The sequence below is a fragment of the Oryctolagus cuniculus genome, chromosome 2, assembly GCF_964237555.1.
Source record: "Oryctolagus cuniculus chromosome 2, mOryCun1.1, whole genome shotgun sequence".
NCBI classification, from domain to species: Eukaryota; Metazoa; Chordata; class Mammalia; order Lagomorpha; family Leporidae; genus Oryctolagus; species Oryctolagus cuniculus.
In genome coordinates this window covers 99,004,586-99,030,174 of record NC_091433.1, presented here as the reverse complement: position 1 = coordinate 99,030,174, position 25,589 = coordinate 99,004,586, and the positions used below count along the sequence as shown (strand labels likewise).

General features: G+C 44.0%; 1 protein-coding gene across 8 annotated transcripts in view; it reads right to left on the bottom strand.

Moving 5' to 3' along the window:
* DAAM1 (dishevelled associated activator of morphogenesis 1) overlaps positions 1-25,589 on the bottom strand; it is a 191,083-nt gene that overhangs the window by 22,925 nt on the left and 142,569 nt on the right. For 4 of the 8 annotated variants that reach the window (XM_002709767.5, XM_051834423.2, XM_051834425.2 and 1 more), the window contains 13 exons: positions 24,561-24,894; positions 23,446-23,556; positions 23,237-23,340; positions 22,000-22,066; positions 21,661-21,778; positions 21,131-21,269; positions 20,832-20,890; positions 17,446-17,633; positions 16,662-16,961; positions 16,248-16,355; positions 9,080-9,109; positions 7,664-7,770; positions 2,022-2,106 (listed from right to left, as the gene is read on the bottom strand). In XM_002709767.5, coding sequence (XP_002709813.1) covers positions 2,022-2,106; positions 7,664-7,770; positions 9,080-9,109; positions 16,248-16,355; positions 16,662-16,961; positions 17,446-17,633; positions 20,832-20,890; positions 21,131-21,269; positions 21,661-21,778; positions 22,000-22,066; positions 23,237-23,340; positions 23,446-23,556; positions 24,561-24,894 — 1,750 coding nt within the window. The remainder of the gene's footprint in view (positions 1-2,021; positions 2,107-7,663; positions 7,771-9,079; positions 9,110-16,247; positions 16,356-16,661; positions 16,962-17,445; positions 17,634-20,831; positions 20,891-21,130; positions 21,270-21,660; positions 21,779-21,999; positions 22,067-23,236; positions 23,341-23,445; positions 23,557-24,560; positions 24,895-25,589) is intronic. The other 4 variants (XM_008252840.4, XM_070068660.1, XM_070068662.1 and 1 more) reach the window with 1 other exon arrangement.

The window sequence follows — 25,589 nt, the reverse complement described above, 5'->3', positions numbered from 1 at the left end:
CTGCAGCGGCTTGCAGGGCAGACAGCAGGGCAGTGTGGACAAGCCCTGAGAGCTGCAGCCACGTCAAAAAGGGAAGATGGGCACTGCTGGGGATGTGGAGTGTCACGAGGGGGGTGTGAAACAAGCTGAGAGCAGAGAGGGCAAGCTGATGATCATGGAGACAGCTGGCCCCTGATAAATAAGGGCTGGGGCCAAAGCAGAGGCCATCCCGTCTTTCCTGGGATGGAAGGGGGAGTATGGCGCTGTGTGCACATAGCTTTTGCAGAGGAGTAAGGAGTCAGGCAAACACAGGAATCCGGAGGTAGACACCCACTTAAGAGCGCTGGGGTCCTGAGAGCCAAGCAGCATGAGGGGAGGAAGGACTGTGGCCCAGATGCAAGCCACAAAGGGCTGGCACTCTCACTTCTCGGGAAGAGTGTTGAATGAAGGAAAAGGAAGCAGAGGAAGAATGTGAAGAGCAGAGGAAAAGAAAGAGCGTGGGAGGTGACCAGAGGGTGACACACACACACACACACACACACAGTCATCAGGAAGACCAGGTCAAAAACATCCTTCTTGGCCAGCTTCTGTGTCATACCCATTTTCTTACTTGTATTTATTTGAAGTAGATTCTACTTTTGGCAAGACTGGGAAATCCTTTCCCTGGAGGAGGAATTCTGCTGGATGCAGTTTCACAGTAAACGTACCTTGTGGGAGTTTCAACATACAGCCTTGTCCATAGGGGGCTGAGGCAGGGTGACCACAGTGTCTTTACGCAGAGTTCTTTACTCTGGGTTACAGCCGGGAGGCAGGGTCAGCTGGGAGCTGGGAGCAACCTCTGACTGGACGGGTTTACCAGGAGGGAGGGGAGAGCGTGTGCAGCAGGCAGACGCTCTAGAAGGCGAACTTGAGGTTGAAGGGGTATGTTTAACTTGCTCATTCACAGAGCATCCTAGGACACTTGGGCACACAGCCACTAACGATTCTGATAATAAGATCACTCCGTTAGAGGACACCGTGAAAGTATTTCTATTTCTGTGTGAGAGTTTTCACCTGGGATTAGCCGAGGGGCAGGGAGGGCAGGTCCATGGAGGGGTGACACTACACACACCACTCCTCCCTCTGTGAGGCCCTCAAGGACGCCAGTGAGACATCAGAGGGAAACATGGGAAATGTGTAAGCAGAACACATTCCGGAGCAGCCCTGCCACCAGGGGCACCGCGAGCAGCGCAAAATACCCTTGTGCTCTGCTCCCGGGTCTGAGCACGCCTACAGATGGTTCAGTCTAGAACTGTGGTTGCTTCTACCCACAGCCAACCTTCTGTGGATCTGGCTCTAACAATCATGCACTTTATGACCAAAATATGATTCTATCCCAAGACAATGAAACAGGTTAGTATCACAAAGCCCCCAGAAATTCAGGTCCAGAGCAAGGGGCAGAAACAGGTGACAACCCCTGCAGTATTGCTCGTTCCACAACAGCAGCACTCTGGGGACTGCGGAACAGCATGGGGGGTGGCCAGTGTCAGACAACACACAGGCCTCGTGACGTTACAACACACCTTGTGACACACACAATACAGATGACAGACTGGGCTGGGGGTTAAACAGCGACTTCCGTGGTTGTGGGAATGCTGACCCCAGACCAGACACCAACTATATTAGGAATTTAGTAATGAATCCATTTATGTGGTACACCTTGTGGTGATGCCAGTGAGATTCTCAGTAGTTCTGAGAAACACAGATCTCCTACTAAAGCGAGTGGATTTGTATGAACTCCTGAGGCACAGTAACTTCAACGCAGCTTGAGGGATGAAATCTGGCTCTGGACCCCAGGCAGTGAGCAAACCTGTGACCTTCCTTCTAAGCCATCATTTTTTAAGAACAATGAAAGAATGAAGTCACAAAGTATCCTATTGCAGCCACGTGGAAACATGGTTCACCCTCTTCAATTCAGAGATTAGGACACGATCTACTAGTAGCAACCCTACTCCCTGTTGCGGTCAGGTACACACATGCTTGGAGACAGCTCTGGGACTCACCTGCTCCAGCATGTCCTTGGGCAGATCTTCCTGTTCATCCATTGTCAGGATTGCCCGCTTGATTTCATCATTGGATAATTTCAACCTGGAGACAGAATGTTTTATTTTGTTGGTAACAACATTGCCTTTAGTATTACAATTTAATAATACAAGGTAACTCATCTTGCTACTCCAGATGCTGATTTTCTGGTATTGTTTTTCTGAAAAATCTGTCAGTGAAAGCTTATTTCCTGACAGTATTGCACCTAAAAATAGGACTTTGAAACTGCCTTAACATTCTTTTAGGGCTTTGTAATGCTCTGCTGACACAGAGAACAAAGCTGCTATGTACTATGGTTTAGTTTCTCAGAGCAAGGGATTGGAAGATTAGAAACAGTGAAAATACCCACACACTATTATTCTCTGATGCACAGAGTTACAGGCGTGAGGGAAGAACAAACACTCCTGGCCTGATGACAGGTGAGGAGTGTTTAAAGTCGGCTGTCAGGTTAACAAGTTTTGAGAAGGTTCAGAACTTCATGTGTTTGTTAAAAAGTTGACCAACAGTTAATAGGTAAAAAAAATAATCAGCATTCTATCGTTAAGCCCTTTTCACATATTTCATTTGATTTCCAAAATAATTGTGATCTTTTTTTTTTTTTTTAAACAAATAGAGAATTTGATGCACCAAGAGCCAAGTAATCTACCCAAGGTCAAATACAGAAAAGTGACAGGTCCCACAAACCTATGTTTCTTGATTGGCAGTCTCAGACTCTCTGACAAATATTGCTTATCTTGTTAATACTTCATAGGCAAGAATTTACACAAAAACCCAAATCTGTTTTCTATTTACCTTAAACTAAAATGCTTCACAAATTTAATTAGAAACTTGTGCCTCAAGTCAGGACAACAGTGTTGACTATGAAATATAAGTGTCATGAAACTGAAACACACTTGTAAATTAAAAAAAAAACAAAACAGGTGCAACAATAGTCTGCAGTAGGGCAAATAATCACATTAGCTGCGACAACAGAATCATTCCCTTGTTCTATTCGTAAGCATCAGATCTAGACTAATTTCTAAAACTAGTTCCCTGCAACCTACCACTGAGGTGGCATAGCGCATCAGTCAGTTTATTCTTTTAGTCAATGCTCTTGAAGGACAATCACAGATGGAACTGGAGGGTAAAGATATGAACACACAAACACAGTGCATGATGTAACTCGTGAAGGCTGGAGCTTTGGTATCAGGTTGGGCCCCAGTTTTGGTTCTGATACTTTCTTGTCAGTGTCATCTTGGCTGGAATTTTATAAAGCCTAGTTGCCTTATCCACAAAACAGGGTTAACAACTGCATTGACAAAAAAGACTTTGTTTGTGTGTGCCTGGGTCTGTGTGCAAGCCACATGAGTAGTAAATGAAATAATGCATGTAAAGTGATTGGCATAGTTCCTGGCCATAAAAAGGGCACATAAACTATATCAGGGTATTTCAAAAAGCTTAGGAAAAAAAAAAAAACTGAATTAAAGCCTAAGTTTATTTTGGCGCAAATGTTTTTGAAATTCATGCATGTGAGAGGTATTTGGAATACTCATGGAAAAGAAATACTATGAAGTAATTATGTATAGATTTCAAAAGCTTTTTGTACCAAAATAAGCCTGTCCTTTCATTACACTTTTCCATGAACTTAAAAAAAAAAGGGGGGGTTTATTTGAAAGACAGAGTGACAGGAGAGGAGTCAGGAACTCCATCTGGGTCTCCTAAGTGGGTGGCAGGGACCCAAGTATTTGGGCCATCATTTGCTGTCTCCCAGGTGCATTTGCAGGAATGCTGGATTGGAAGCATGGAGTAGGCAGTAGGCACTCAAATCAGACACTCCAATATAGGAAATGGCCCTCCCCAAGCAGGGGCTTCACACACTGTACAACCTTGCCATCCCCTCCATGAACTTTGTGAAGTACCCTCATATGTATGCACTAAAAGGCAGGCTTTTCTGCACCAGGAAAACAAACAAACAAACAAACAGAAAAAAAACAGTAGCAGTAGTTTTGTCACTTGAATATTCACATGCAGCTAACAGACCATTAAACGGTGCTTAGCATGGTGATTATGAACTCTTCCAAAGCACTCTTATAGTCAATATGTCACCCAAGTTTCCACTCTGTACGTGACATCCCTTAGGCCTCGGAGTATGAAAAGAGAATGAGAAGATGCACTCTTTAACAGCGGATGTTTTGATCACTGGGAAGAGATGGTAATCTGAATAAGGAGGCACAGGTCCAGGTCTATCAAGCACACACTCAGAGGACCACGAGGGCTGAATAAGGACACGAGTAGGTTCAAAGGCACTGGACGGAGAAAAAAGCCTAGGGGAAGGTGGGTAAGACGTACCTCACTGTCGAAATGTGGGGCTGTCTTTTTCTCCGGATTTTGAAATGATTGTTAAAATCATTCACCCTGCTATTTAAATTGAATGGAGTTTCTTGTGCCAATAAGCAAGAAAGAGAAGAAACAAATCCGGAAATCCATGGCACAAATATTCTCTTTTATCTCGTGTTCTCAAGTCCAAATACAGCAACTAGGCAAAATGCCAAATTATCTATGCTCACAAAACAAACCCATTACCACACTGAGCTGTAGCCGCACCATAACCCCTATGCTATGTATAGAGTCTGGTCCTGCCAGATTTCTCCAGATCGTTTTAGTCATTGCCTTGTGAACATTTCATGGGAACATCTTGACAGAAGGTCTCCATTCTTAAATGGGACAATTTAGCTAAGCTGGTGTGGGTAATATGTACAACAAGAGTAAAAACCGTACCAAGCATCGGGAAGGCCCTGTGGAGCCCTGGCTTCCTGGACACTAAAGGCTCTTGGGTCAATGTCAGTGCAAACACCACGGTGTGGCCAGGCAAAGCCAAGAAACAGTGACACTAGGAAAGATGGGAACTGCCACTAATGAAAACCACTGGCTACAGAAACATCCAAGACCATCATGAGAAAAGCCCTGCTTATGAGCAAAAAAAAAAAAAAAAAAATCTGTATCCTTTTCACACGAAGTTGAGAAAATAATTTTATGGTATGGTTCTGCTAAGTCCCTTCTGTTTTGCATTTAAAAGAAAAGGAGCTGAAAATCAGAGTGAGAACAATACTTGAAGTATCAGATTTGTATTTCATTAGCTCCCCATATGGAGGGCAGAACTTCTTACTTTTGAAATTGTATATATTTATGCTCCTCAACCCCCAGAGGCTGTCTGGACTAAGCACTAGCTCTAAATCCTAACAATTTTTGGTTTCTTTTAATGTGGCCCAAAAAGAGACTGGAGACTTTAATGGGTAGTACTTAAGAAACTCTACCTGTCAACGTTAAGGCCATGTTTACAGCCTACTGGAAGGACAAAGAAAGTCTACCTTACAGGAAAGGGAGGAGGGCTGCCCCGCCCTCTGGGAGGGCTCCACAGGTAGCAGAGTTCTTAGTGTCATCTGTCATCTACAGAATGGGTTTCTAATCTCTGTAATTTAAGGACCCTAACCAAGCCTAGCCTTTTAATTGCTTTTAAAGCCTGGCAGTGTTCTGGTGTGCTGGAGGGTGGCGGCTTTCTAGGCATCCGCTGCAGCTTTCTTTACAAAGCAGGAAGCAAAGCAGCCATCTGAAAACAGTGTTTACCTCTACCTTGCTCTACTCATAATTTGCCAAGAGGATTGGAACATCCAAGCGTGATTAAAATATGTTAAAGATGGGTGGCTGGGTCAGCTTTAGCTGTGCTTCAGTGGATTTAGGCCAAATCTCCCTACTTTCAAGTAACTTTTTGTGGTTTACTACATCCAGTCTGCCATGTCAAGGAAGCCTCTTTAAAAAAAGAATGACAACCTGATTCTTAACTGTATTCTACATCGGTCAATTGTGCAACATGAACCTGCTTCCATTTTTGTCTCTTAAAGTACCTATATAACCTCACTAACATAAGGTCAGCTGGGACTTACATTCCTTTGTTGTCTACAACACAATTTTTGCATCATACTCATTAGAATAGCATGTTTCCATTAAAGCAAAGTTTAATAGATAACAGATATGAGGCAAATTCTTGTAACTGTCTTTTAGAAAAACAGTTTAGACAAGTTTTCAGCCACCTTGGGCTCTGACACTTTTGAGGTAACGAGAGAGTTATATACCAGAAATATGAAATGATTCCTTCAATAATGGATGGGAACTCAGCCAGAAAGCGTTGTAACCTTATCTATAACTAGTGTAATTACCTCGGCTGGCACTCAGTACTGCGCGTAATGTGTCTGTGAGGAACTAGGTCACAGTTTTCACCCTACAAGCATTTCAACACTGCAGCACTTGGAGTGACAGCCCCTTTGTCAACTTGTTTTGGAGTGCTCATCTGGATGGCAAAAGCACAAAGTATAGGGAGCAATTCAGACTTGAAAATATCCATTTAATTTTCCTAGCAAGAATAATGTTTGTAAAAAGGTAACAAATCAAACTGCAAACATTGTAGAAGAAAAAATAACTGCACATTCAAATTATGTTCAATGGTGTCTTAGACAGATAGGTTATCTAACCCCAGCACAGTTCAGAGAGAGAAAGCAGACTTAATTCAGAGCCCGGCCATTACACAGCATCCTGCCAGAGGCAGAAGTGAATGCTAACAGAGTGGCTCATGTTACAAGTTGCATTAAAATTCACTAAGGTTCAATTTCTCTTTTACTAAAAGAAAACATTTGCTCCCTAAAGGAATATATATCTGGCTAACAATCAGGCTTCCATGCTGAAAACCAAGCAGGAGTTCTTTGTGTTACAAGAAACTCATTCTAAGACTATCTAAATCACAAGAGGACTTCTTTCCTCCTTCATTCTCCCTGGGAGAGACAGCCTCAATGCTTACACAGCACTCCTTTGAAGCCCCCATATTCAGGATTCTTTCTCTTCTCATTCACTCATAAGCATTACATACCTTTGCATTATATGAAAGTCCCTTTTAGGAAAAAAAAAAAAAAGAAAAAGAAAGAAACTAGATACAGAAAAGCTACTTGAAATATTCAGAATGACCCGATAACATTGCATGAAGCTGCAATCAGATTCTAGGCTCTGAAAGTTCCTCTCCTGTCCCCCTTTCTTCCAGTTCCAAGGTCATGAGAAAGACTTCTGAACAGGGCTGAAATGGACACATTAGTGTTTCACTAGGGTTTGAGATTTACATATTTTTTAGCCATTAAAAAACAAAAAGAAAAAGCATGTGCTCATATAACCTTGAAATATCAAAAGGTGACATTAGAAGGCAAACATGAAGCAGAGCCGTACTGGTCCTCATTTTGTGATACATTTGCTCACGGAACAAAGAATCTCTGAGGCTAACAGGTGTGAAAAAAAAGACAAATCCCTTTCACAGGCTCTCAGGAATGAAAACGGTGACTCACGATGCTCTGCTTTTACATTTAGAACCCTGGAAATCACATGCCAAGGACACAGGCATTCAGAAATGTTGGCTCCCACCAGGGAAAGCAGGCACTGGGACTTCTCCCCACCGTAAACAGAGGAAATCCAAAACCTTGCCCTGCAGCAGAACACAGCTAAAACAAAGGGACAAGTATGTGAACGTTGCGTCACCTAATGGAGAAAGCTGGTCCCGGGAGCAACGTTTGCTCAACATCAACAATACCTTGACAGAAGGATGTTGCAGTTCTGAGCTCTTCGACCATCAATCACTGAAAGCTCTTTGACTTTAAGTTTGGAACTCAGTGTGTCATCAATGGCATCTGCTTCTTTCTGTAGAGAGCACCAAAGAAATCCATCAAAGCCCGACAGTGACATTCCCAGAATTCTCTCTCTCTCACACCATCACAAATATATGGACACAAATGGGAAGAGCTGAGAAGGTGAAATGGGAGTGTAGGTAGATGGCAGGGTTGAAACAAAGGCTACATGTAGCTGGAAAATGGACATAGTAAGGCAGGCTGACCACCCACATTTAAAAAGCATTATTTGGAAGAACAAAGTGCTTCCAAGTTGAAGATGTGGAGCGTGCATAAATTATCAGTGAGTGATGCCTTCCTTTTGTCCTCCAAATCCCTGTGGACAGCAGACAGAAGCACTGTCACTATGAATCAGCTCAGCTGAGGCTCGCCATGGCTGGCCCAGCCATCTGAGGGCCCATTCAGCCCAGGACCATTTGCATCCGAGCAATCAAACATGGTGAACAATGAAACTTCCCAAACATCTTCACGTGCAACAGGAAGTTCCCAAGGCCAGCTGGTATGCAGTGGTGGCCAGTTACAGTTATGGTGAAAACAATTCTATATAAAATACTATTTGAGTACACTGGGTACCAGGGGTATTGATAACAATAAAAAGTTCGAGATGAAAACATAGACTAACTTGATAAGCAGCAAGTTTGATTTCATTAGCAGTAAGGATTGATTAAAATGGATGATGGGGGCCGGCATTGTGGCATAGAGGGTAAATCTGCCACAAGTGATGCTGGCATCCCATAGGGGCACTGGTTTGTGTCCTGGCTGCTTCACTTCTGATCCTGCTCCCTGCTCATGGCCTGGGAAAAGCAGTGGAGGATGGTCCAGGTGCTTGAGTCCCTGGCACCCATTGTGGAGACCCAGATGAAGCTCTTGGATTCTAGTTTTGGCCTGGCCCAGCACTGGCCATTGCAGTGATTTGGGGAGTGAACCAGTAGATGGAAGATCTCTCTCTCTCCCTTTCTGTGGCTCTCTAACTCTTTCAAATAAATAAAAAATTTTTCAAAAACTGCAATATGACATTTAAAAATGTAAGGCAAACAGAGCTGTGGAACTGTGTGGTAGTTCAGAAAGAAAAGGCAATATGGAATTTACTTTTTAAACGAAGCACCATGAGGCACCACATGACCAAATATCAGCTGTCTCCAGTTATGCTCAGGTTTCAGGAAAACCTCTAGATACTCAGTGAAGAGTTAAAACCCTGGGAACTACCCAGGCATTGCATTACACTATCTTAAAAAAAAAAAAAAAAGATAAGTCAAGAAATCTCAAGCCTACAGTGAGCCAATGAGAAATATTAAACATGGTTTAGGTGGTAGCTCACTTACCTGCTTGGAGTTACTGTTCACAAAGAAATCCTACAGCCATGGCAGAGGCATGGAAAAGGCAAATCAGACACACGCAGTTCAGAAATCACAGCAACAAATGGGGAAGAGCTAAAGCAGTCACGGGAATCGGTGGTGCAGGGGAAGAGATGACCTACGCCCCTGGCCCAGCCAGGAGAGCTGACAAGGCTAAGAGGCTGGTCGAAGAAGCTATGAAGAGGACAGTCCCAAGTAATCAGGGCAGGGAAAGCCGATGACATCTGCTGAATGTAATTTTCAATGGTGAGAGATGAAATGCAGAAAAGGGAGGGTTCAAAGCAACCCACGAAGACCCCCGGCTCTCTTTACTCAGTGTGACTGCTTGAAGCACGAGAATATCAAGCATGTTCGTCGACTTGAGGAAACTTCTCATTATCATGAACTACCAGAAAAATAGGCATTTGGGGTGCAATTGCCTATCTTCTTGTGTCATGAGAAAGGACTAAGAGGAGACAAACTGAACAAACTAAGCCAGTAATATCAACTCTCAGTACGCCCAGAGTGTCCTCACAAAGCCTGTATGTAGGTAAGTATGAGGAAAGACAGAATGTGCAAGTAAGAGACAAACAGTGGTGCGTGTGGTGTGTAGCCACCAGTGGCCCTGTCTCAGACTCAGGGCTGTTCAGGCACAAGGTCAACAGCTCTTCTTGAAGCAATTCTTAGAAAAGACTGGGAGTGAAGAAGGGAAATCAGAAGAGGTGACTGACACGTTATGAAAAGGTTACAGTTTCCTTTGTGTAGTTTTGCAGTGTTGGAACTAATAAAGCTTCAGTGTGCAAAACACACCCCAGCTTTTGGGCCGACAGTTTGCACACCCAGCATGTGCTCAGCAGATTCCTTAAGGTCTCACTGGTCTTGGCAGCCCCGCCAAGGCCAATTTTACACAGATGAGCTGTTTCACATCATTTCTCTAGGGGGAATCAGAACACGTTCTATCCATAAAAGGAGGGACTGCTTTTCTAGCATGGCATTTAAGAACAAATTGATAACCACACGAAACCTTTCGTCTGCTAACTCCAGTTTTCTTTTCTCTCTGTTATAACTGTCATTTCTGTTCTGAAGTTCCTTAGGACTGTTCCTATAAAGGTAGTGTCCTGGGGCTGGTGTTGTGGTATAGTGGGTAAAGCCACTGCCTATGATGCTGCATCCCATAATGGAGCGATTGAGTCCCTGCTAATGGACTGAGAAAGCAGTGTAAGACGGCCCAAGTCCTTTGGCCCCTGCAGCTATGTGGGAGACCCAGAAGAAGTAACCGACTCCTGGTTTTGGCCTAGCATAGGTCCAGCCGTTGTAGCCATTTGGGGAGTGAACCAGCAGATGGAAGACCTCTCTTTGTCTCAACCTCTCTAAGTTTGCCTTTCAAATAAAATAAATAAGTCTTTTAAAAAAATAGGAGTTTCCTTTCAAGAGCAGAAAAGACTACAGTTAAGTGAACTCCATGAAGTCATTTTAATCTTTTTTTTTCCTCTTAGAGAAAGTTGCTTGTTGAAGCTAGATCCTGTCCTTGCAGTCTGGCTTTCAGAGAAGAAATTTTTATGAAGTTCCCTGCAATTCACTTTACATTTTAGTTTTCCAGTGTCTAGAAATTTAGATGTCTGATCTCTACTGTAATGGGCTGTAGAATCAGACAGCTGTCATTTACTGGGTGTATGGCTTGCAGCTCAGTTCCATCTAAAAAATGGGATTAAACAGCTTACTTATTCCTGTGAGATAATGTGATGATGCATGCAAAGCATTTCGTACAGAACCTGACACACGTTTGTGACTCAACACCTGGGAACTATCATCTACTACAACTGTATCTTTGCGGCTGAGAGACAGGCTGTTTACTCCCCTGTTGCTCTATGTAGCAGCTGAAGAGCAGCAGGACAGGATCTCCATTTGTAATCGGCAGCAGCAGTTTGGTCTAACAGCTCATTGCTATGTAATATGTCTCTCCAGAGGTGGGGATGAAGGATGCCATGGCAGTGCCTGCTTCATTTAAACCTTAAGGTTCCGCTTCTAAAGCCCTTAAGTCAGCACAGGACAAAGTTGCGAAGATTATGAATTTCAATGGATGGGGCAATGTTAGAAATGATGAGGGCCGGTGCTGTGGCGTGGTGGGCAAAGCTGCAGCCTGCAGGGCTGACATCCCATACGGGTGCCGGTTCGAGTCCTGGCTGCTCCACTTCTGATCCAGCTCTCTGCTGTGGCCTGGGAAAGCAGCAAAAGATGGCCCAAGTCCTTGGGCTCCTGTACCCATGTGGGAGATGCGGCGGAGGCTCCTGGCTTTGGATTGGCACAGCTCCAGCCATTGTGGCCAACTGGGGAGTGAACCAGCAGATGGAAGACCTCTCTCTCTCTCTCTGTGTGTAACTCTTTCAAGTAAATAAATAAATCTTTTTAAAAACAACAAAAAAATAATGATGCTTCCAGGCAGATTTCAACTAAGTTAATATCCTTTTTGAAACCATGTTTTACAATGAGGGGAATTAAAAAAAATACTTCTAGTTGCTTGGGTCAGGTATGACACAACGGCTAATATCTGGGCTCTCTAAGAGGATGTCCGACTTTTTTTCAGACAAGTTTTGGTGTAGCGCTTAAGGTTTGGAATACAAAAAGGTAGATGGAGTTCATACAGCATGACAATCCTTACATGAAAGATTCCTGATCTGTTGGAGGTAAAAATCTTTCATAAATCAAATAAATAAAAATCGGAGATCCTGAGGGAAAATGCACACACCAGTATTTATGCAAAATGCTACCTCTGACTAATTCTTACCAGGGAGCCCAGTCACACAGCCTCCGCCTCAGACTCTGGTCCCAGGGAAGCCCCTATCTGTAATCCCCCTTCTGCCTGCATGTGCCACGGTTGAGGACCAAGATTACGGCAACATCCTAAATCACAACATTTGTCGCTGTGAACATTCAATGTACACAATGAAAGCTGTCCAAAGAGCAAACAAGGAAAACCCTGTGACCTTTTATTTAAAGATACCCCAGAATGTTCCAGATGGGATCCCAGAAGGACCTATACATTGCAAACGGGAGACCTTGGATTCCGGAGCCTTGGGATGACAGTTACCCTTTGTTCCCCAGGGGCTTTGCAGTATTACACTGTGTGCTGATGACAGGATGCTAACAGAAGGGCTGTCCTCAGCAAACGCAGGCTGAAGGAAGAGACAGAGAGCTACTAATTTGTTGCTACAGAGCTGACTCCCTTTAGGAGACTGCAGTACTTAGAACTCATTTCTCTCTCTTCAATTGCATGGACAGGGAGAGATAAATTTATAGTATCTCAGGTTGAAAGCTTCTCATAAAAGTGAGATGGATATTATTTAATTGCTATGCCCTGTATACATTAAAGTAGATCTTTCGTGGATGATCTAGAAATCATGCACGATGGAGTTTTGATAAGAGGTCCTGAAATTTAAGAAATAAACGTTTTAGTGTATTTTCATAACTTGAGCAGGGGAACAGCTGCATGCTATTAAGTTCCAGTTCATGTGGCACACAAGCTTTACATAATCAACTCAACACACCTTTGATATCTGTACTGAAAAAATAAAACTCTGAATAGGAGTGGCTTTGTTCCTCAAACTGCAGCTAAAGAAAATCCTCCACACAATCTGACATTCATAAATGAGTAAAACCATGGAGTAAAGAAAAAGTGGAACTGACAATTATGCCAATTTTAGTCCCACCTGTGCCACCTGTTGGGCAACTGAATATACACTAAGCCACATTTTACTATTTGTAAAATAGGAATAATATCCACCTCACAGAGCTGCAGTTGAGTATAAAATAAGAAAATAAGCATAAGAGGGGCTGTGCAGTAGTGCAGGTTAATCCTTCACCTGCGGTGCCAGCATCCCATATGGGTGCTGGTTCTAGTCCAGGCTGTTCCACTTCCAATCCAGCTCTCTACTATGGCCTGGGAAAGCAGTAGAAGATGGTCTAAGTCCTTGGGCCCCTGCACCCGCATGGGGGACCTGGAAGCAGCTCCTGGCTTCTGGCTTCAGATTGGCACAGCTCCAGCCATTGTGGCCAATTGAGGAGTGAACCAGCAGATGGAAGACCTTTCTCTCTGTCTCTCCCTCTCATTGTCAATAACTCTACCTCTCAAATAAATAAATGAATAAAACTTTTAAAAAAGAAAGAAATGAAGCATAAGAGCTCCATAGGCACTGTGTGTATGCAGAACTAGGAATAGAATGGATGTGTAATATGGATTATAATCTTTAAACCCACATTATGGCTATTTATGATTTTTCTTTATCTCTTCTTTTATACTGTCAGTTACATTGTGGGCATATGTAAACATTGAACACATTTGTATCCTTTGAAATACTTCACATTTAAAGTGGACAATATAAGTAAATATCAGTTAATGATATGGTATTTTTCAATATGGACATATTTTATGTGTATATAAGTATGTAAGCATATGGATATATGTGCCTATACAAAAGAATGGAATTCTAAAAGTTTATGGAAAAATGGAATTAGAAGATATTTATTTTGGTACAAAAATTATTGAAACCCATATTTTTTATAATATACATTTCCATGAATATCTGGAAGATCCCCTCATATGTATATATGTGTTAATACATGAATGTATGATTAAAGTATCATTATTCACCTAAATTATATTAAACCCTTACTACACATAAGGTTTCTGTTGTATGCATCAAGACAACAGTATTCATGGGTTCCTTGGCCTGAGAAATTTATTTAGCCTAACAACTGGCTGAAATCCTTGGAGTCTGACCAGGGTTTCATAACTCTTGAGGGAGCAAAGTAGAGACATCATGGAAAAATGGGTTCTCAATGTTCATTTTGGAGTAGAAATGAGGATCGTATATGAAAACACATAGGTCTTTGATGCTGCTGTTCCTCATGCAATGGCCATTCAGTAAGAACAACTTCTATTTTCTGTCCTACATAGTCCAACTAGAATGTCTGTATTTTCTTATCTTCTGCCTCCTAAAGTTCAGTAAATTCTGTAGAATGGCTCAAATTATTCTCATGTGGAAAATATAGTTCTGGCTTAAAAATTCTCAATTCAAATTCTTACACCTAAAGTGAAAGCATTCTTGAGTTATTCAAGTTGAGCAGGTGTGTTGAAATTTTTTTCCAGAAAGTGCTACTGAAAATAGGGTCACAACTCTTCTTCCGCTTTACCAGTCTGCTTAGTATAAGCACAACTGAAACGTTCCAGTCCCTCCTGAAGAATGCCTACTGATTACTTACACAGGGTTGGTTGCTAGGAGACAATTACCCAACTGCTAGGCTTTCTGCAGTCCTGTCTCCCAGGGATCTTGAGAACTGTCCACATATCTGTCCCAGAGCGCTTTGGCAGCATCCTTCTGCTGAAAGCCAGTTAATTATGAGTCTTACAACTTGGGCCTTTCAACCACCTGCCTTCAAAATAAATGCAACCCACATGCTCAGACTTGAGCAGCATCGCTTGGAAGGACTGCTGCTCTCCCCTGTTTAATATACTTCTCTGAGTTCCCGAACCTTCATCTTAGACAACGAACATGGACCAGCATCAGCAACTGAAAATGACACGGGAAACCCATGTGGCACGTAACCACATCGGAATGTTTGAATATAAGGAAGTTTGCAAAGATGTCCCGTGAGTTCATGTCAAGGCCCAGCGAACAGCTTCCTGGGACGGAAGAGAGCGAGAAAGAGGAGCATACTGCAGCCAACAAGGAGTGGCATGGCCAGAGCACCTGCCGTAGAAGACTCCAAACACACCCTTTCTTTGTCTTTTTCCAACACAAAGCATCTTGCTTTCTACTCTTTGTCCTTTCTTTGGTGTGCCTAACATTGCAGAAGTTTGTCTTCCTACTTATGGTGGGGGCAAGCTGAGGGTTCTTGCGTTAGGGTTCATGTTACCATGACTGGCATCCACCTTTGTTTTTGTATGTTACTAGACTATTACAAAAGACACTGCACAGAGCTTTCCCTTCAGACCATACTCTGGCGAAACACCACTGTCCCCCTCCCCCACGTCATGCACCAAAAGCCATACTGAAAATAAAATCAGGGCACAAACAAATCCTCGCTTCTGTTTCTCTGCCAGCCTCAGCCCATCTTCTTTCTCCCTTGGTGCTTAGCACTTGTTTTCCGAGGCTCACTTTCTTGGGAACAAAGCCAAGTACGCCGATTAGGAAGTCTGCTGCCTGTCTGAGAATGCTCCACCCTGGGCGTGATTCATGTGGCAGCCAAGGGCCTCCGATGAAGCCCAGGGGAAGCCCTGGTGTAGACGCCCAGCATGTGAGTCCTGTTCAAGACACCCTGTGCTCTCTTCATATTCCTCCCCTTTTATCATCCTCAATGATCTTCCCTCTTTTTGGACTCGGCTTCTCCCAGGGCTCTGATCAATGTTTGGGAGCTTACTCCACCTTTTCTTTGTTCTTCTGAAATTCTCTGGTCGACCCTTTAGAGGACTTACTAAGACGGTGTCTTGAGGGGCAAGAGGTACCGCACCACTGTGATCAGGACTCAACAGTGTGCTGATACCCTGCCTCATCACTGTGGGCAGCCAGGAAACGAGAAATCACACGTCCACGCCTCTATTACAAGATCTGTGCTTACCGTTCAGTAGCTGCTCTGGCCCTGCTCCACACTAGCTACTTGTTTGCAACCCCGCGGCTGGGCGTCGTGTTCCTGATGAGTAGTCTCTAGGTCTTATCTCCTGCCCAGTTCTGCTCATGCGCCAGCGCCTGTCCTTCCCAAGGTCCCATCAATTCCAAAAAGCCTCCTGCTTCCGACTGTAACCATTTGATTCCTATCTTTTAAAAATTTAGATACACCAAAATGGCTCCAGAAACAAATACTCGGAGGTGACAACATGTTATAAATAACTCCGATATTTTCTGCTGGTGACCAATTTGGTTAGATAGTGACAATGATATACAAAACTCGTCACACGGAGGCAGACATGACCTTGGACATGTACCAGGGCTGTTTACATACACACTGGCAGGCATGTGGACACACATGTGGCACACACACCATGCTGCTTTGTGGGAACATGCCAGGGCAGGTCCCTTATCATATCACAGTTATGGCAGAAGGGCCAGGGACCGTGCATAAGGAGATGTACGCTTGGCATCTGCAGGGCACGTGCTGTTACCTGCTGTCTCTGGTAGGCAGAGAAAGTTCTTTCCAGGTCTTCGAGATCTAGAATTTTGAAGACTTTCGTATCATCAATCTCAGTCCACACTGTTTCTTCCAGTTTGTTCTACAAATACCAAGTTAACAAACATTATGGTTTATAGTTATAAACAAAAGGAACAGGCACGGTTGTTTTTACAAAAGGGCTGATATTCCAATTTTTCCTTCTACCAGTTGCTCTTAGTGAGCTGGCTTCAAACCTGTCCTTTATTTCAGAAGCTTAATTCCTAAATCTGTATATATGAAATACATGAAACTTGTAGAACTTAAATAAAATTTAAAAATAAGTAAAAGAAATCCTGCAGCAGCCAGGGCTGTCTTCAGCGAGCTGCTGCCGCTGCCGCTGCCCTCAGCGGGAAAGGGGAGCGCTCACCTCAGGCAGCTTCGACCAGTTGAAGGACTTCAGGGCATTCGTGGGTTGAGGAATGTTCTTCTTCTTGAGAGCCAGGCCCATTGGAGCACCAGGAGGTGGCATGATTCCCCCCAAGGGAGGCGGCCCTGGGGGAGGAGGAGGGCCCCCGGGAGGCAGGGGAGGGGGAGGAGGAGGAAGCAGTCCACCTGGTAGAGGGGGAGGGGGAGGGGGAGGAAGGAGAGAGCCGGGTACAGAGGAAGGAAAGGGGGCCCCTGGAGCTCCAGGCGAGGGCCCACCCGGGATTGCAGCACAGACTGCCCTCTGCAAAGACAAAAACAGGGGAAGAGAAGATCAGCGGAAGAAGGCAGTTCACCCAAAGTGACTATTACAGGGAAACCTGCCCTCCTGAGAGTGTGGATTAAAGGGTCAGTGTGCCAAACGGACTCAAGGTCTTTGTGGACTCCGTCGGGTCACATTTTTTGTATTTCACATTCAAGTGCCTGTCTGCCAAGCGTTCACATCTCTCCTATTTCTTCCACTAGTGTACAGTTTGGTTTTCTTGACACCAGCTCTTGTTTTAAGAAGGTAATGTGAATTCATTTGTTCCTACTAGAGGAATCGTATTGAAAACTGTACACCCCACACGGCCTCTGCTGCCCAATCTATGTGACAGCAGAGGGAGTGAGTCTCACAACTACTGCCCTCAATCACGATACATTTCCGGTTCTGTTCCCCCAGGCAGGAGCTGTCTACTTAAGGACGGGGGACCCCAGGAAGAACAGAAGGCCCGACCCACAGCCCTCACCCTGCTGAGCTCCTGGAGCTGGGCCGTGAGGTCGGCCACCTGCTGCTTGACTTGCTTGTGCTCTGTAGTCTCCTTTTCAAGTTTCTCTTTCATTTTATTGAGGGTCTGCATCATCTCCTCCTTCTCCTGGGTCTTGGCATCACATTCTCGCTCCTTCTTCTCCAGCTTCTGTTGCAGCTCGCTGTGCTCTACAACGAGAACAACCGCACGTGAAAACAGAGGACTCTTCAAGTCGGACACTCTCTCTACCAAGAACATTGAGGACCCGGGCAGAGATTGCGGGGCAATTTATCAAGTATTATCCCCCTTCTCCACCAAGGGGAGTGCTCCAGGGCTAGAGACGGAAGAGACCCCAGAGAGCCAAACATGAAACAGCTGAGCAAAGGATGGGCCTGTTTGGTAGCTCACTCAGAATCCAGCCATATGCATGGCCCTTGGGCAACATCAGCAGAAAGGCGTATTAGAAGGCCTCTTTTCGCACTTGAAAATGGGACTGGGAGAAGCCCAGTACTGGGCTGGTACTGTCCTCCGTGAAGGCTACTTGAAGTAGCGGATGCTTCTGACAAGCAATTATTAAAACTTGTGAATGCGAATGGTATCATGTCAGCATTACATATCATAAGGCAGCAGCCTCAGCCAGGCAGGAGAACCATGGTAATAAGGGAGGACAACGTGAGCTCTCAGCTGTATTTTCCCGACTCCCCCGACCAGGCTAAAGGGAGCAGGGCACCCAGTTTGGCACAAGGATTAGTCACATTGCCAAAGAACACAAGTTCGCTGACAGGAGTGATGAACTCTGGAAAAGAGAATTAATGAAGTTTAGGCTGTAGGTTTTTATTTCAAATACTTGGCCCCAATTCCTATTCTTTTAATATCAATGAATCCACTAGAGATATAACCCACTGGGACTGAGTTACACAGACCTGGTCTCTACTTCTGAATTTGGTGACACATTTAAATTCTTTTTTTTTTTGTCTCTGACCTCTCTTCTGTGTCCTTAAAAGTATGATTTTGCAGAGTAGGATTTGAGCCACCAAAAGTCTGGGATTTTACCCATCTTGGAGCTAAGGTAACACCAACCCATTCCTACCACTCCAAGAATTCAGACTTCTTCAGATCTGCATCTCAGAGCCACTTCACTGCACATCATTTTCCTTTCCTACCTCCGCTGCATCCCTCTTGGACGATTCTAAGTCCAGGCACTTGCCTTCCTCTCACAGGCCTTTGACAAAGCTGGCTGGGCCGCAGACTCACTCCAGGCTTTTAACACTTCAGTACCCGCCAGGCCCTATTCCAAGGAGGTCCAAGGAGTCTTTTTTATAGGCTGAGGGAAGGGCTTAGAAATCTGTGTTTTTCAGGGCCAGCACTGTGGCGAAGAGGGTAAAGCTGCTGCCTGCAGGGCCGGAATCCCATATGGGCGCCAGTTCAAATCCCGGCTGCTCCACTTCTGATCTGGCTCTCTGCTGTGGCCTGGGAAAGCAGCAGAAGATGGCCCAAGTCCTTGGGCCCCTGCACCCGCATAGGAGACCCAGAGGAAGCTCCTGGCTCCTGGCTTCAGATCAGTGCAGCTCCGGCCATTGAGGCCAAATGTGGTGTGAACCAGTGGATGGAAGGCTTCTCTCTCTCTCTCTCTCTCTCTCTCTCTCTCTCTCCTTCTCTCCCTGTGTAACTCTGACTTTCAAATAAATAAATAAATCTTTTAAAAAAAATAAATAAATCTGTGGTTTCCAAATGCCCCTCAGAGGATCTGATCCAGCGCTGGGTCTGGGAAGCCCAGCCTGAAGGACGCTCCACAAACGACGTCCGTGTGCTCTGCTTTGCCTGAGCTTTTCCTGGGTGTGCTGTGCGCTGAGAGGGCCCCCGATAGTCTCCACCTCTCAGGTCGCAGAGCTCCCTGTCTTCTGGCTAATTTGTCAACACGTGCCCTGCTTTATATAATTTTGCCCCCTGAAGCTTCCAGAAAAGAACTGATTTTTCTCTACAGTCTTGTCTCTTTTACACTCCAGCCATGATTTCACTCTGAAACCATCTTGTTCCTTCCACTGACCTTGGGGATTTTCTCTTACGCCACTGGACCACCTGAATCCTGTACTGGTTGCAACCAGCACATTCCGAACGCCTTGCTAGAATTCCGTCACTTCATCTTTGTCACTGAGTCTTCAAACCACCCTGCGAGTTAGGTTTAATCCTCTTGTTGCAGGACAGAGGACCTGAGTCAGCCCTCACACACAGAGGGGCACACGGCCTGACACACAGGCTGTCCACAGGTGCTCACTCAGCGGACGCCTGGCTCCATCTCAAGAGCTTCTTCAGCCTGCATACTCATCTCAGTGCACCTACTCTGGCCACTTTCTCTTTGGTGTAATCTCTATCCCAACTCTTAGCACATGCTTCTGTTCTCCCGGTAGCAGTTTCTGCAATGTATTGAACACATGCAGGTGCAACCTCACTCATTTGAGAGCGATCTGGACACCCAGGAGGAGCTCACTGTGTGATGGGAACACTTGTTATTCCCTGGTTTCCTGGGAGCGTTATTCCCTGCTTTCCTCCTGCTCAATGGAAAGGCACAAAGGAAGGCACTCCTGTAGGCATCTCTTGGCCTCTCTTGTCAGCACATTAAACACTGGGGTGAGTGTTTCTATATTTCACTGGCCATGACCAAACAACTTAGAGGAGGAAAAGGAAGTTGGTTAACCAGCATGGCAGTAGAGTACTGGCTGGGAGGATGACTGTTTCCACAAATGGGGCAACTTTGATTTGCTAATATTCTGAAGAAAATATACATATATTTCTGTGAGTGGCTGGCACAATGATAGACACAAACATCTCCCCGGTTATTTAGTGCTCAGTGATAATATCTAGAGACATATTCAAATATTCTCCATCAGCTTGGCTTGTTAATGTTCCATAAAAGACATTTCTGCAGTAGTCACCGATTTTTTGCATTTTTCTTTTTACAATTGGTGCCAAATTAAGGTCACGGAGAGAACTGGGCTGCTGAAACCTGGTGGCCAATGCTTCTGTTTAAACATTTTAAGTGACCCCTAATGTCTTAGAACTTAGTGTGCTTTAAGGAGCAGTTATGCAGTGGATAACTGGTAATTTAGAAAATTTAAATCAAACAGTACTGAACAGTAAATGCTGTAAGCTCTTTAAAATTTTTTACATGATTATAATGAAAAGACAAAATATTACAGAAATCTGCATGAAGACTAAAAAAGTATAATTTAAGAAAAGTGTAAAACGCCCTTAAGACAAGAAGAAAGAAAGCCTTCTTAAGCACTACAGCCAACAAGTGACATCAAAGCAGATTCCAAAATACGCAGAGAGCAAGGTCACCGGGAGCCAGTACATGGCTTCTTCTCCTGCCAGGCCTCATCGTTTACCTTTTCTCATTTTCTCTGCTTGTTCCTTCCACTGCTTAACTTCATTCTCATTAACCAGCCTGCATAACAACAAGGAACATTCATTACAAGAAACGTAAAAGGCCTGCAGCTAAAAAAAAATCCTCCATGCACACGCGTGTAACCTTATTTAAACCCAGATATAACTTAGATATTTGGCAAATGTGTATACAGTAACTACAACATTCCCACTCTCCCAGCTATTATTTTGAAGGAGGATAAAATGAATGTCTTACATTGTCATTATCACCTCACAGGTAACAGAATGAGAAGAGACTTACATCCGTACGACATTCTTAATATTAAAGTTTTCCAAAGGTGTAGAGTCAGGGTCCTGTCCTTTGTCATTCTGGATGACTATTTGCTGTATAATTCTATCGAGTAACAGCCAGTACTGAACAGTGTTGCCACTCCTCTTATCTAACAGAGAAAAGAACAGTTATTTTAAAGTAGGGCAAACATTTTTCAGCAGTAGTCACCCTTTACGGCCATGGACCCAGAGGGATGTTTACAACATCTGTACAAACGGTTCCCAAAATTGATGCATGCAATGATCATTTATTTGACTGAGAGACACTCTATACCTCTTTTCTCAATGTGTTACAAGGCACATATTTACTTTTCAAATCAAACTAAATTATAATTCACATCATTTTGAGAATTTTCTAACTCTCCTTAAGGTGTGTGGAGACACACAGGGGGCTGTCACAAAACCAAGGCGTGGAATCCCAGGTGTGCACTGTTCAGATGCCAGAGCTCTCTGGACAGTGCCCAAGCATTCAGTGAGACCCACTAAGTCACAAACACTCACAAGGCATCTGGAGGCAGTGGTGCAGGATGGACATGAAATGAGGATAAGCCTCGCTATGAGTCAGCCTCTTCCTGGTCAGCTCAAACATCTGAGTCGCACTTTTTGTATCTATGTGAACCTGTTTTAGAGAAAAAAGAAATCTAAGCAAAACATCCAAGTTCCTCAATTCCCTTAATGCAAGATAAGTAAATCCAAGGGAACCAAAAACAAATTCTGCCATTTAGATAATAAAGCAGACACCGATTTATAGATTACACTGGTCCACACCAATGCTACAACACACTTCACAGAGGGGAAATGCTGTGAGCTGGTGATTTCAAGAATTGTAAGTACACATACCAGTTCAAATCTTTTGGCAAATTCTAGTTCATCTTCATTTCGGAGCATTTCAAAAAAGTCTAAGTGCCTGAAAGATAATTGAAGCAGAGTTGTTAAAAGCAGAATATCCCACAAACATAGGCACATAGGATTTAGGACACTAATCCTGAACACTTTCCTGAATATTCAAAGATATTGATAAAAGAAACTTAAAATTTGAATGTTGCAGCTTAACTCTGTTCTTTATAAGAAAAAAATAAAAATAAAAAACCACATCATCAGAGTGAAATAGAAAAATTTAAAAGCTATGGTGGCTAGTGCATGGAAGATAACTATTAAATTAATAAGTCATCACTATATCTAAAATTATTCAAGTCTAGATTCCACTCACAGATATCCTTTATGGAAAAACAAGCTCATAGAAGATGAGATATGCTACTAAATTAAAGATCACAAAAGACATGTTCATGCAATTCATGTAATCACTCACATTATTTATTGATCACTTACTATGGATTATACACTGTGAAGATAAACACATCAGGTAAAGGGAGCAGAAAGTGAGGGGAGGGGAGGTGAATCAGGTCCACACTGGTTGGAAAAGGCCTCTCTGTAGCGAACAATCAATTTGGGTATTTGTGAAAGACCCTTTGAAGGTAACGGAATACTGAGTACAAAGGCCCTGGAGCAAGAGGATTTTAGAGATGGTCACAGAATACCAAGGAGGAGGTGAGCTGGAGTGTACGCATGGAGATGACGAGCGGTAGAGGAAAGATCTGAGGGGTCCCAGGAGGGACACCTGAGAAACAGTACAATGATTACAAGTAAGAGCCAATGAACAAGAAAACAAAACTCCTCTCCACACAACTCCTATTACAGGTGTCACGGGATTCCCACAGGTTTTATAGTCAATGTCCACAAAAGACCTGGAAGATAGTTGTCACCATCGTCATCGACACTGGTTTTACATGTGCAGAAATAGTAAAGCCTGGAAAAACTAACAGATAACACAGCAAGTGAGAGACAGGATTAGGGTAGGATATGCATACAGGGCTGATGCCCAAACCCAGGGTTCTCTACGCAACGTGCTGCTTCCTTCAGTGGCAAAATCTTGATATGAAAACTGCATCAGCTGAATTAAGATGCTGGTGGTGTGAGCTCCATACGCTACAGACAGGTCACAAACAGGTCACAGGGTGACACTCGCACTGCACACAGAAAAGCACAAAAGACCTCAGATCATTACAGTCCGACTTACCTATCCAATGTTGAATTTTCATGTTCTCGTAATTTATCTATTACAGGTTGAATTCCTAACATCAGGAATTCATAGCGAAGATGAAGTCTAAAGTCCAGACTCTCCTGAAAGTAAAAGGGTGATAAGATACATTGATAGTTTGTAGTAACATAATCATCTTTTACTCTTTAATAACATATTTTTAAAGTTATAGCAGAGAAGATTCTTACCATTCCTGCTCCTTGGCTTAGCATTGCATTAATGAAGGACATGATGGCCGTCTTGAGACTCACTTCATCTCGATACCGCCCAGTGCTTTTATCTAAGTCATTAACTAATGTCTATCCAGGATGCAAATACAAAAACAAAGGACTGAATTATTATTAACCTTATGGTCATTTAATGAATTTTTTAATACTCACAAGCAAATATTTTAAATATTTTGTTTAGTTAAAATTATGCTGACTCATTCATAGTCATCTTTATGTAAATTAGCATTAAATACTACTTTCAAAATTCCCACATCATGTATATTCATATACACATGAATATATATACAATATGTATGTATATATGTGCATATATATACATATATAGTATATATAATACATATGTATACAAAGTATAAAACCGTTTGCTTTGTTACTTCTGCTTGCTTTTTAACATCTTAGTGAAAAGTGATAATATAATCTCCCTATTCATATTGATCCTGAGTCAAGAATGGCAACGTGTAAAACAGGGAACATCCCATTTAGTACACTCAGAAGACGTGTGCTATGTGAGTGAACTATGCAGAATGCAGGGCTATCTGCTCAAATTCAGCCAATCTGAAATCCCAGGTGAGCAACTATTGGCTGTAGATCCCAGGAGAGAGCATGTGGCGCAGCAGCGAGGATGCCTTGCTCCACACTGGAGCTCCTGGGTTTGGCTCTGACTCCATCTTCCTGCCAGTGTGGACTGCAGGAGGCAGGGATGACAGCTCAAGAAACTGGGTTCCTAGTGCAACCGAAGAGTGTTCAGGCCCCAGCCCCAGCCCCAGCCCCAACGAGGGCTATTGCAGACATCAGGGAGTGAGCCAGCAAATGAGAGCACTCTTTCTCACTCTCTTCTCAAACTAAAAACTACAAATAAATAAATAAGGACAAACTTGTTTTGGGGCGGGGAGGGGGGGAATCTATTCTATTCTCTGGCACTTACACCTAAGAGCAAGGGAATGTCTGAAACCTCAGTGTGAGTAATCACCGCAGGGAACCATCTCGCGTCCTGCTCCCCTGTAGGCTGAAAGGGCACCTGTCTAGGCAGAGTTCAAAAGGAACGAACGCAGGGGCAGCGCAGGTGCACCCACCTGAAAGCGGGTCCTCTCACTGGCATACTTCTGGTAGTGCAGCATGGCCTGCAGCACCTTCTTGTGGCTCCCGGGAACCAGGCACACGGCGCCCAAGATTTCCAGCACGGCCACCTTTGTCTTAATGTTCTCCGTGCTCAGACTCTGAGCAATGACATTGATACTCTCAGAATGGGCCAGCACGTGAGCCCGACCTTGAGAGTTGTTCATTAGAGCCTTTATGCAGCCGATGAGAGAGGTGTGTATTCGAGACTCGGAGGTCTCGTAGTCCATAGTCTTCAGGAAGTTGAGAATGCAGGACAGGCCGTCCAGGTCGATGAACCTGGTTACAAACCTGTGATGAGGGAAACACAACAGACGTCAGGCTCCTGAGGGTGGGGATGGGTAAAACATTCATTCCCAAGGTACCAGCAGGATTACAGTGATGAAGGCTTCTTAATTCTTTGACTCAGAGATCAGTGTGGGTAAAAAAAAATCTCCATTTGAGGTAAATGCATCTCAACTGGTATAAAAAAAACAATTAAGCTGGCGCCGTGGCTCAATAGGCTAATCTTTTGCCTGCAGTGCTGGCACTCCGGGGTTCTAGTCCCGGTTGGAGCGCCGGATTCTGTCCCGGTTGCCCCTCTTCCAGGCCAATTCTCTGCTGTGGCCCGGGAAGGCAGTGGAGGATGGCCCAAGTGCTTGGGCCCTGCACCCCATGGGAGACCAGGAGAAGCACCTGGCTCCTGCCTTCGGATCAGCGTGGTGCGCCGGCTGAAGCAGGCCAGCTGCAGTGGCCATTGGTGGGTGAACCAATGGCAAAGGAAGACCTTTCTCTCTGTCTCTCTCTCTCACTGTCCACTCTGCCTGTCAAAATAAATAAATAAAAAAGAACCAATTAATATCATATTTCCATAAATATTCAGGAACAAGAAGACATTCAGAATGCATATCTCGTCTTGGGTTAGCATCAGCTGCCAGCCTGGTGTTATTGGAGCGTCCAGTTCCCAAACTCTTTATGGGCTGACCACTGACCAGCCCCTTGTCAAC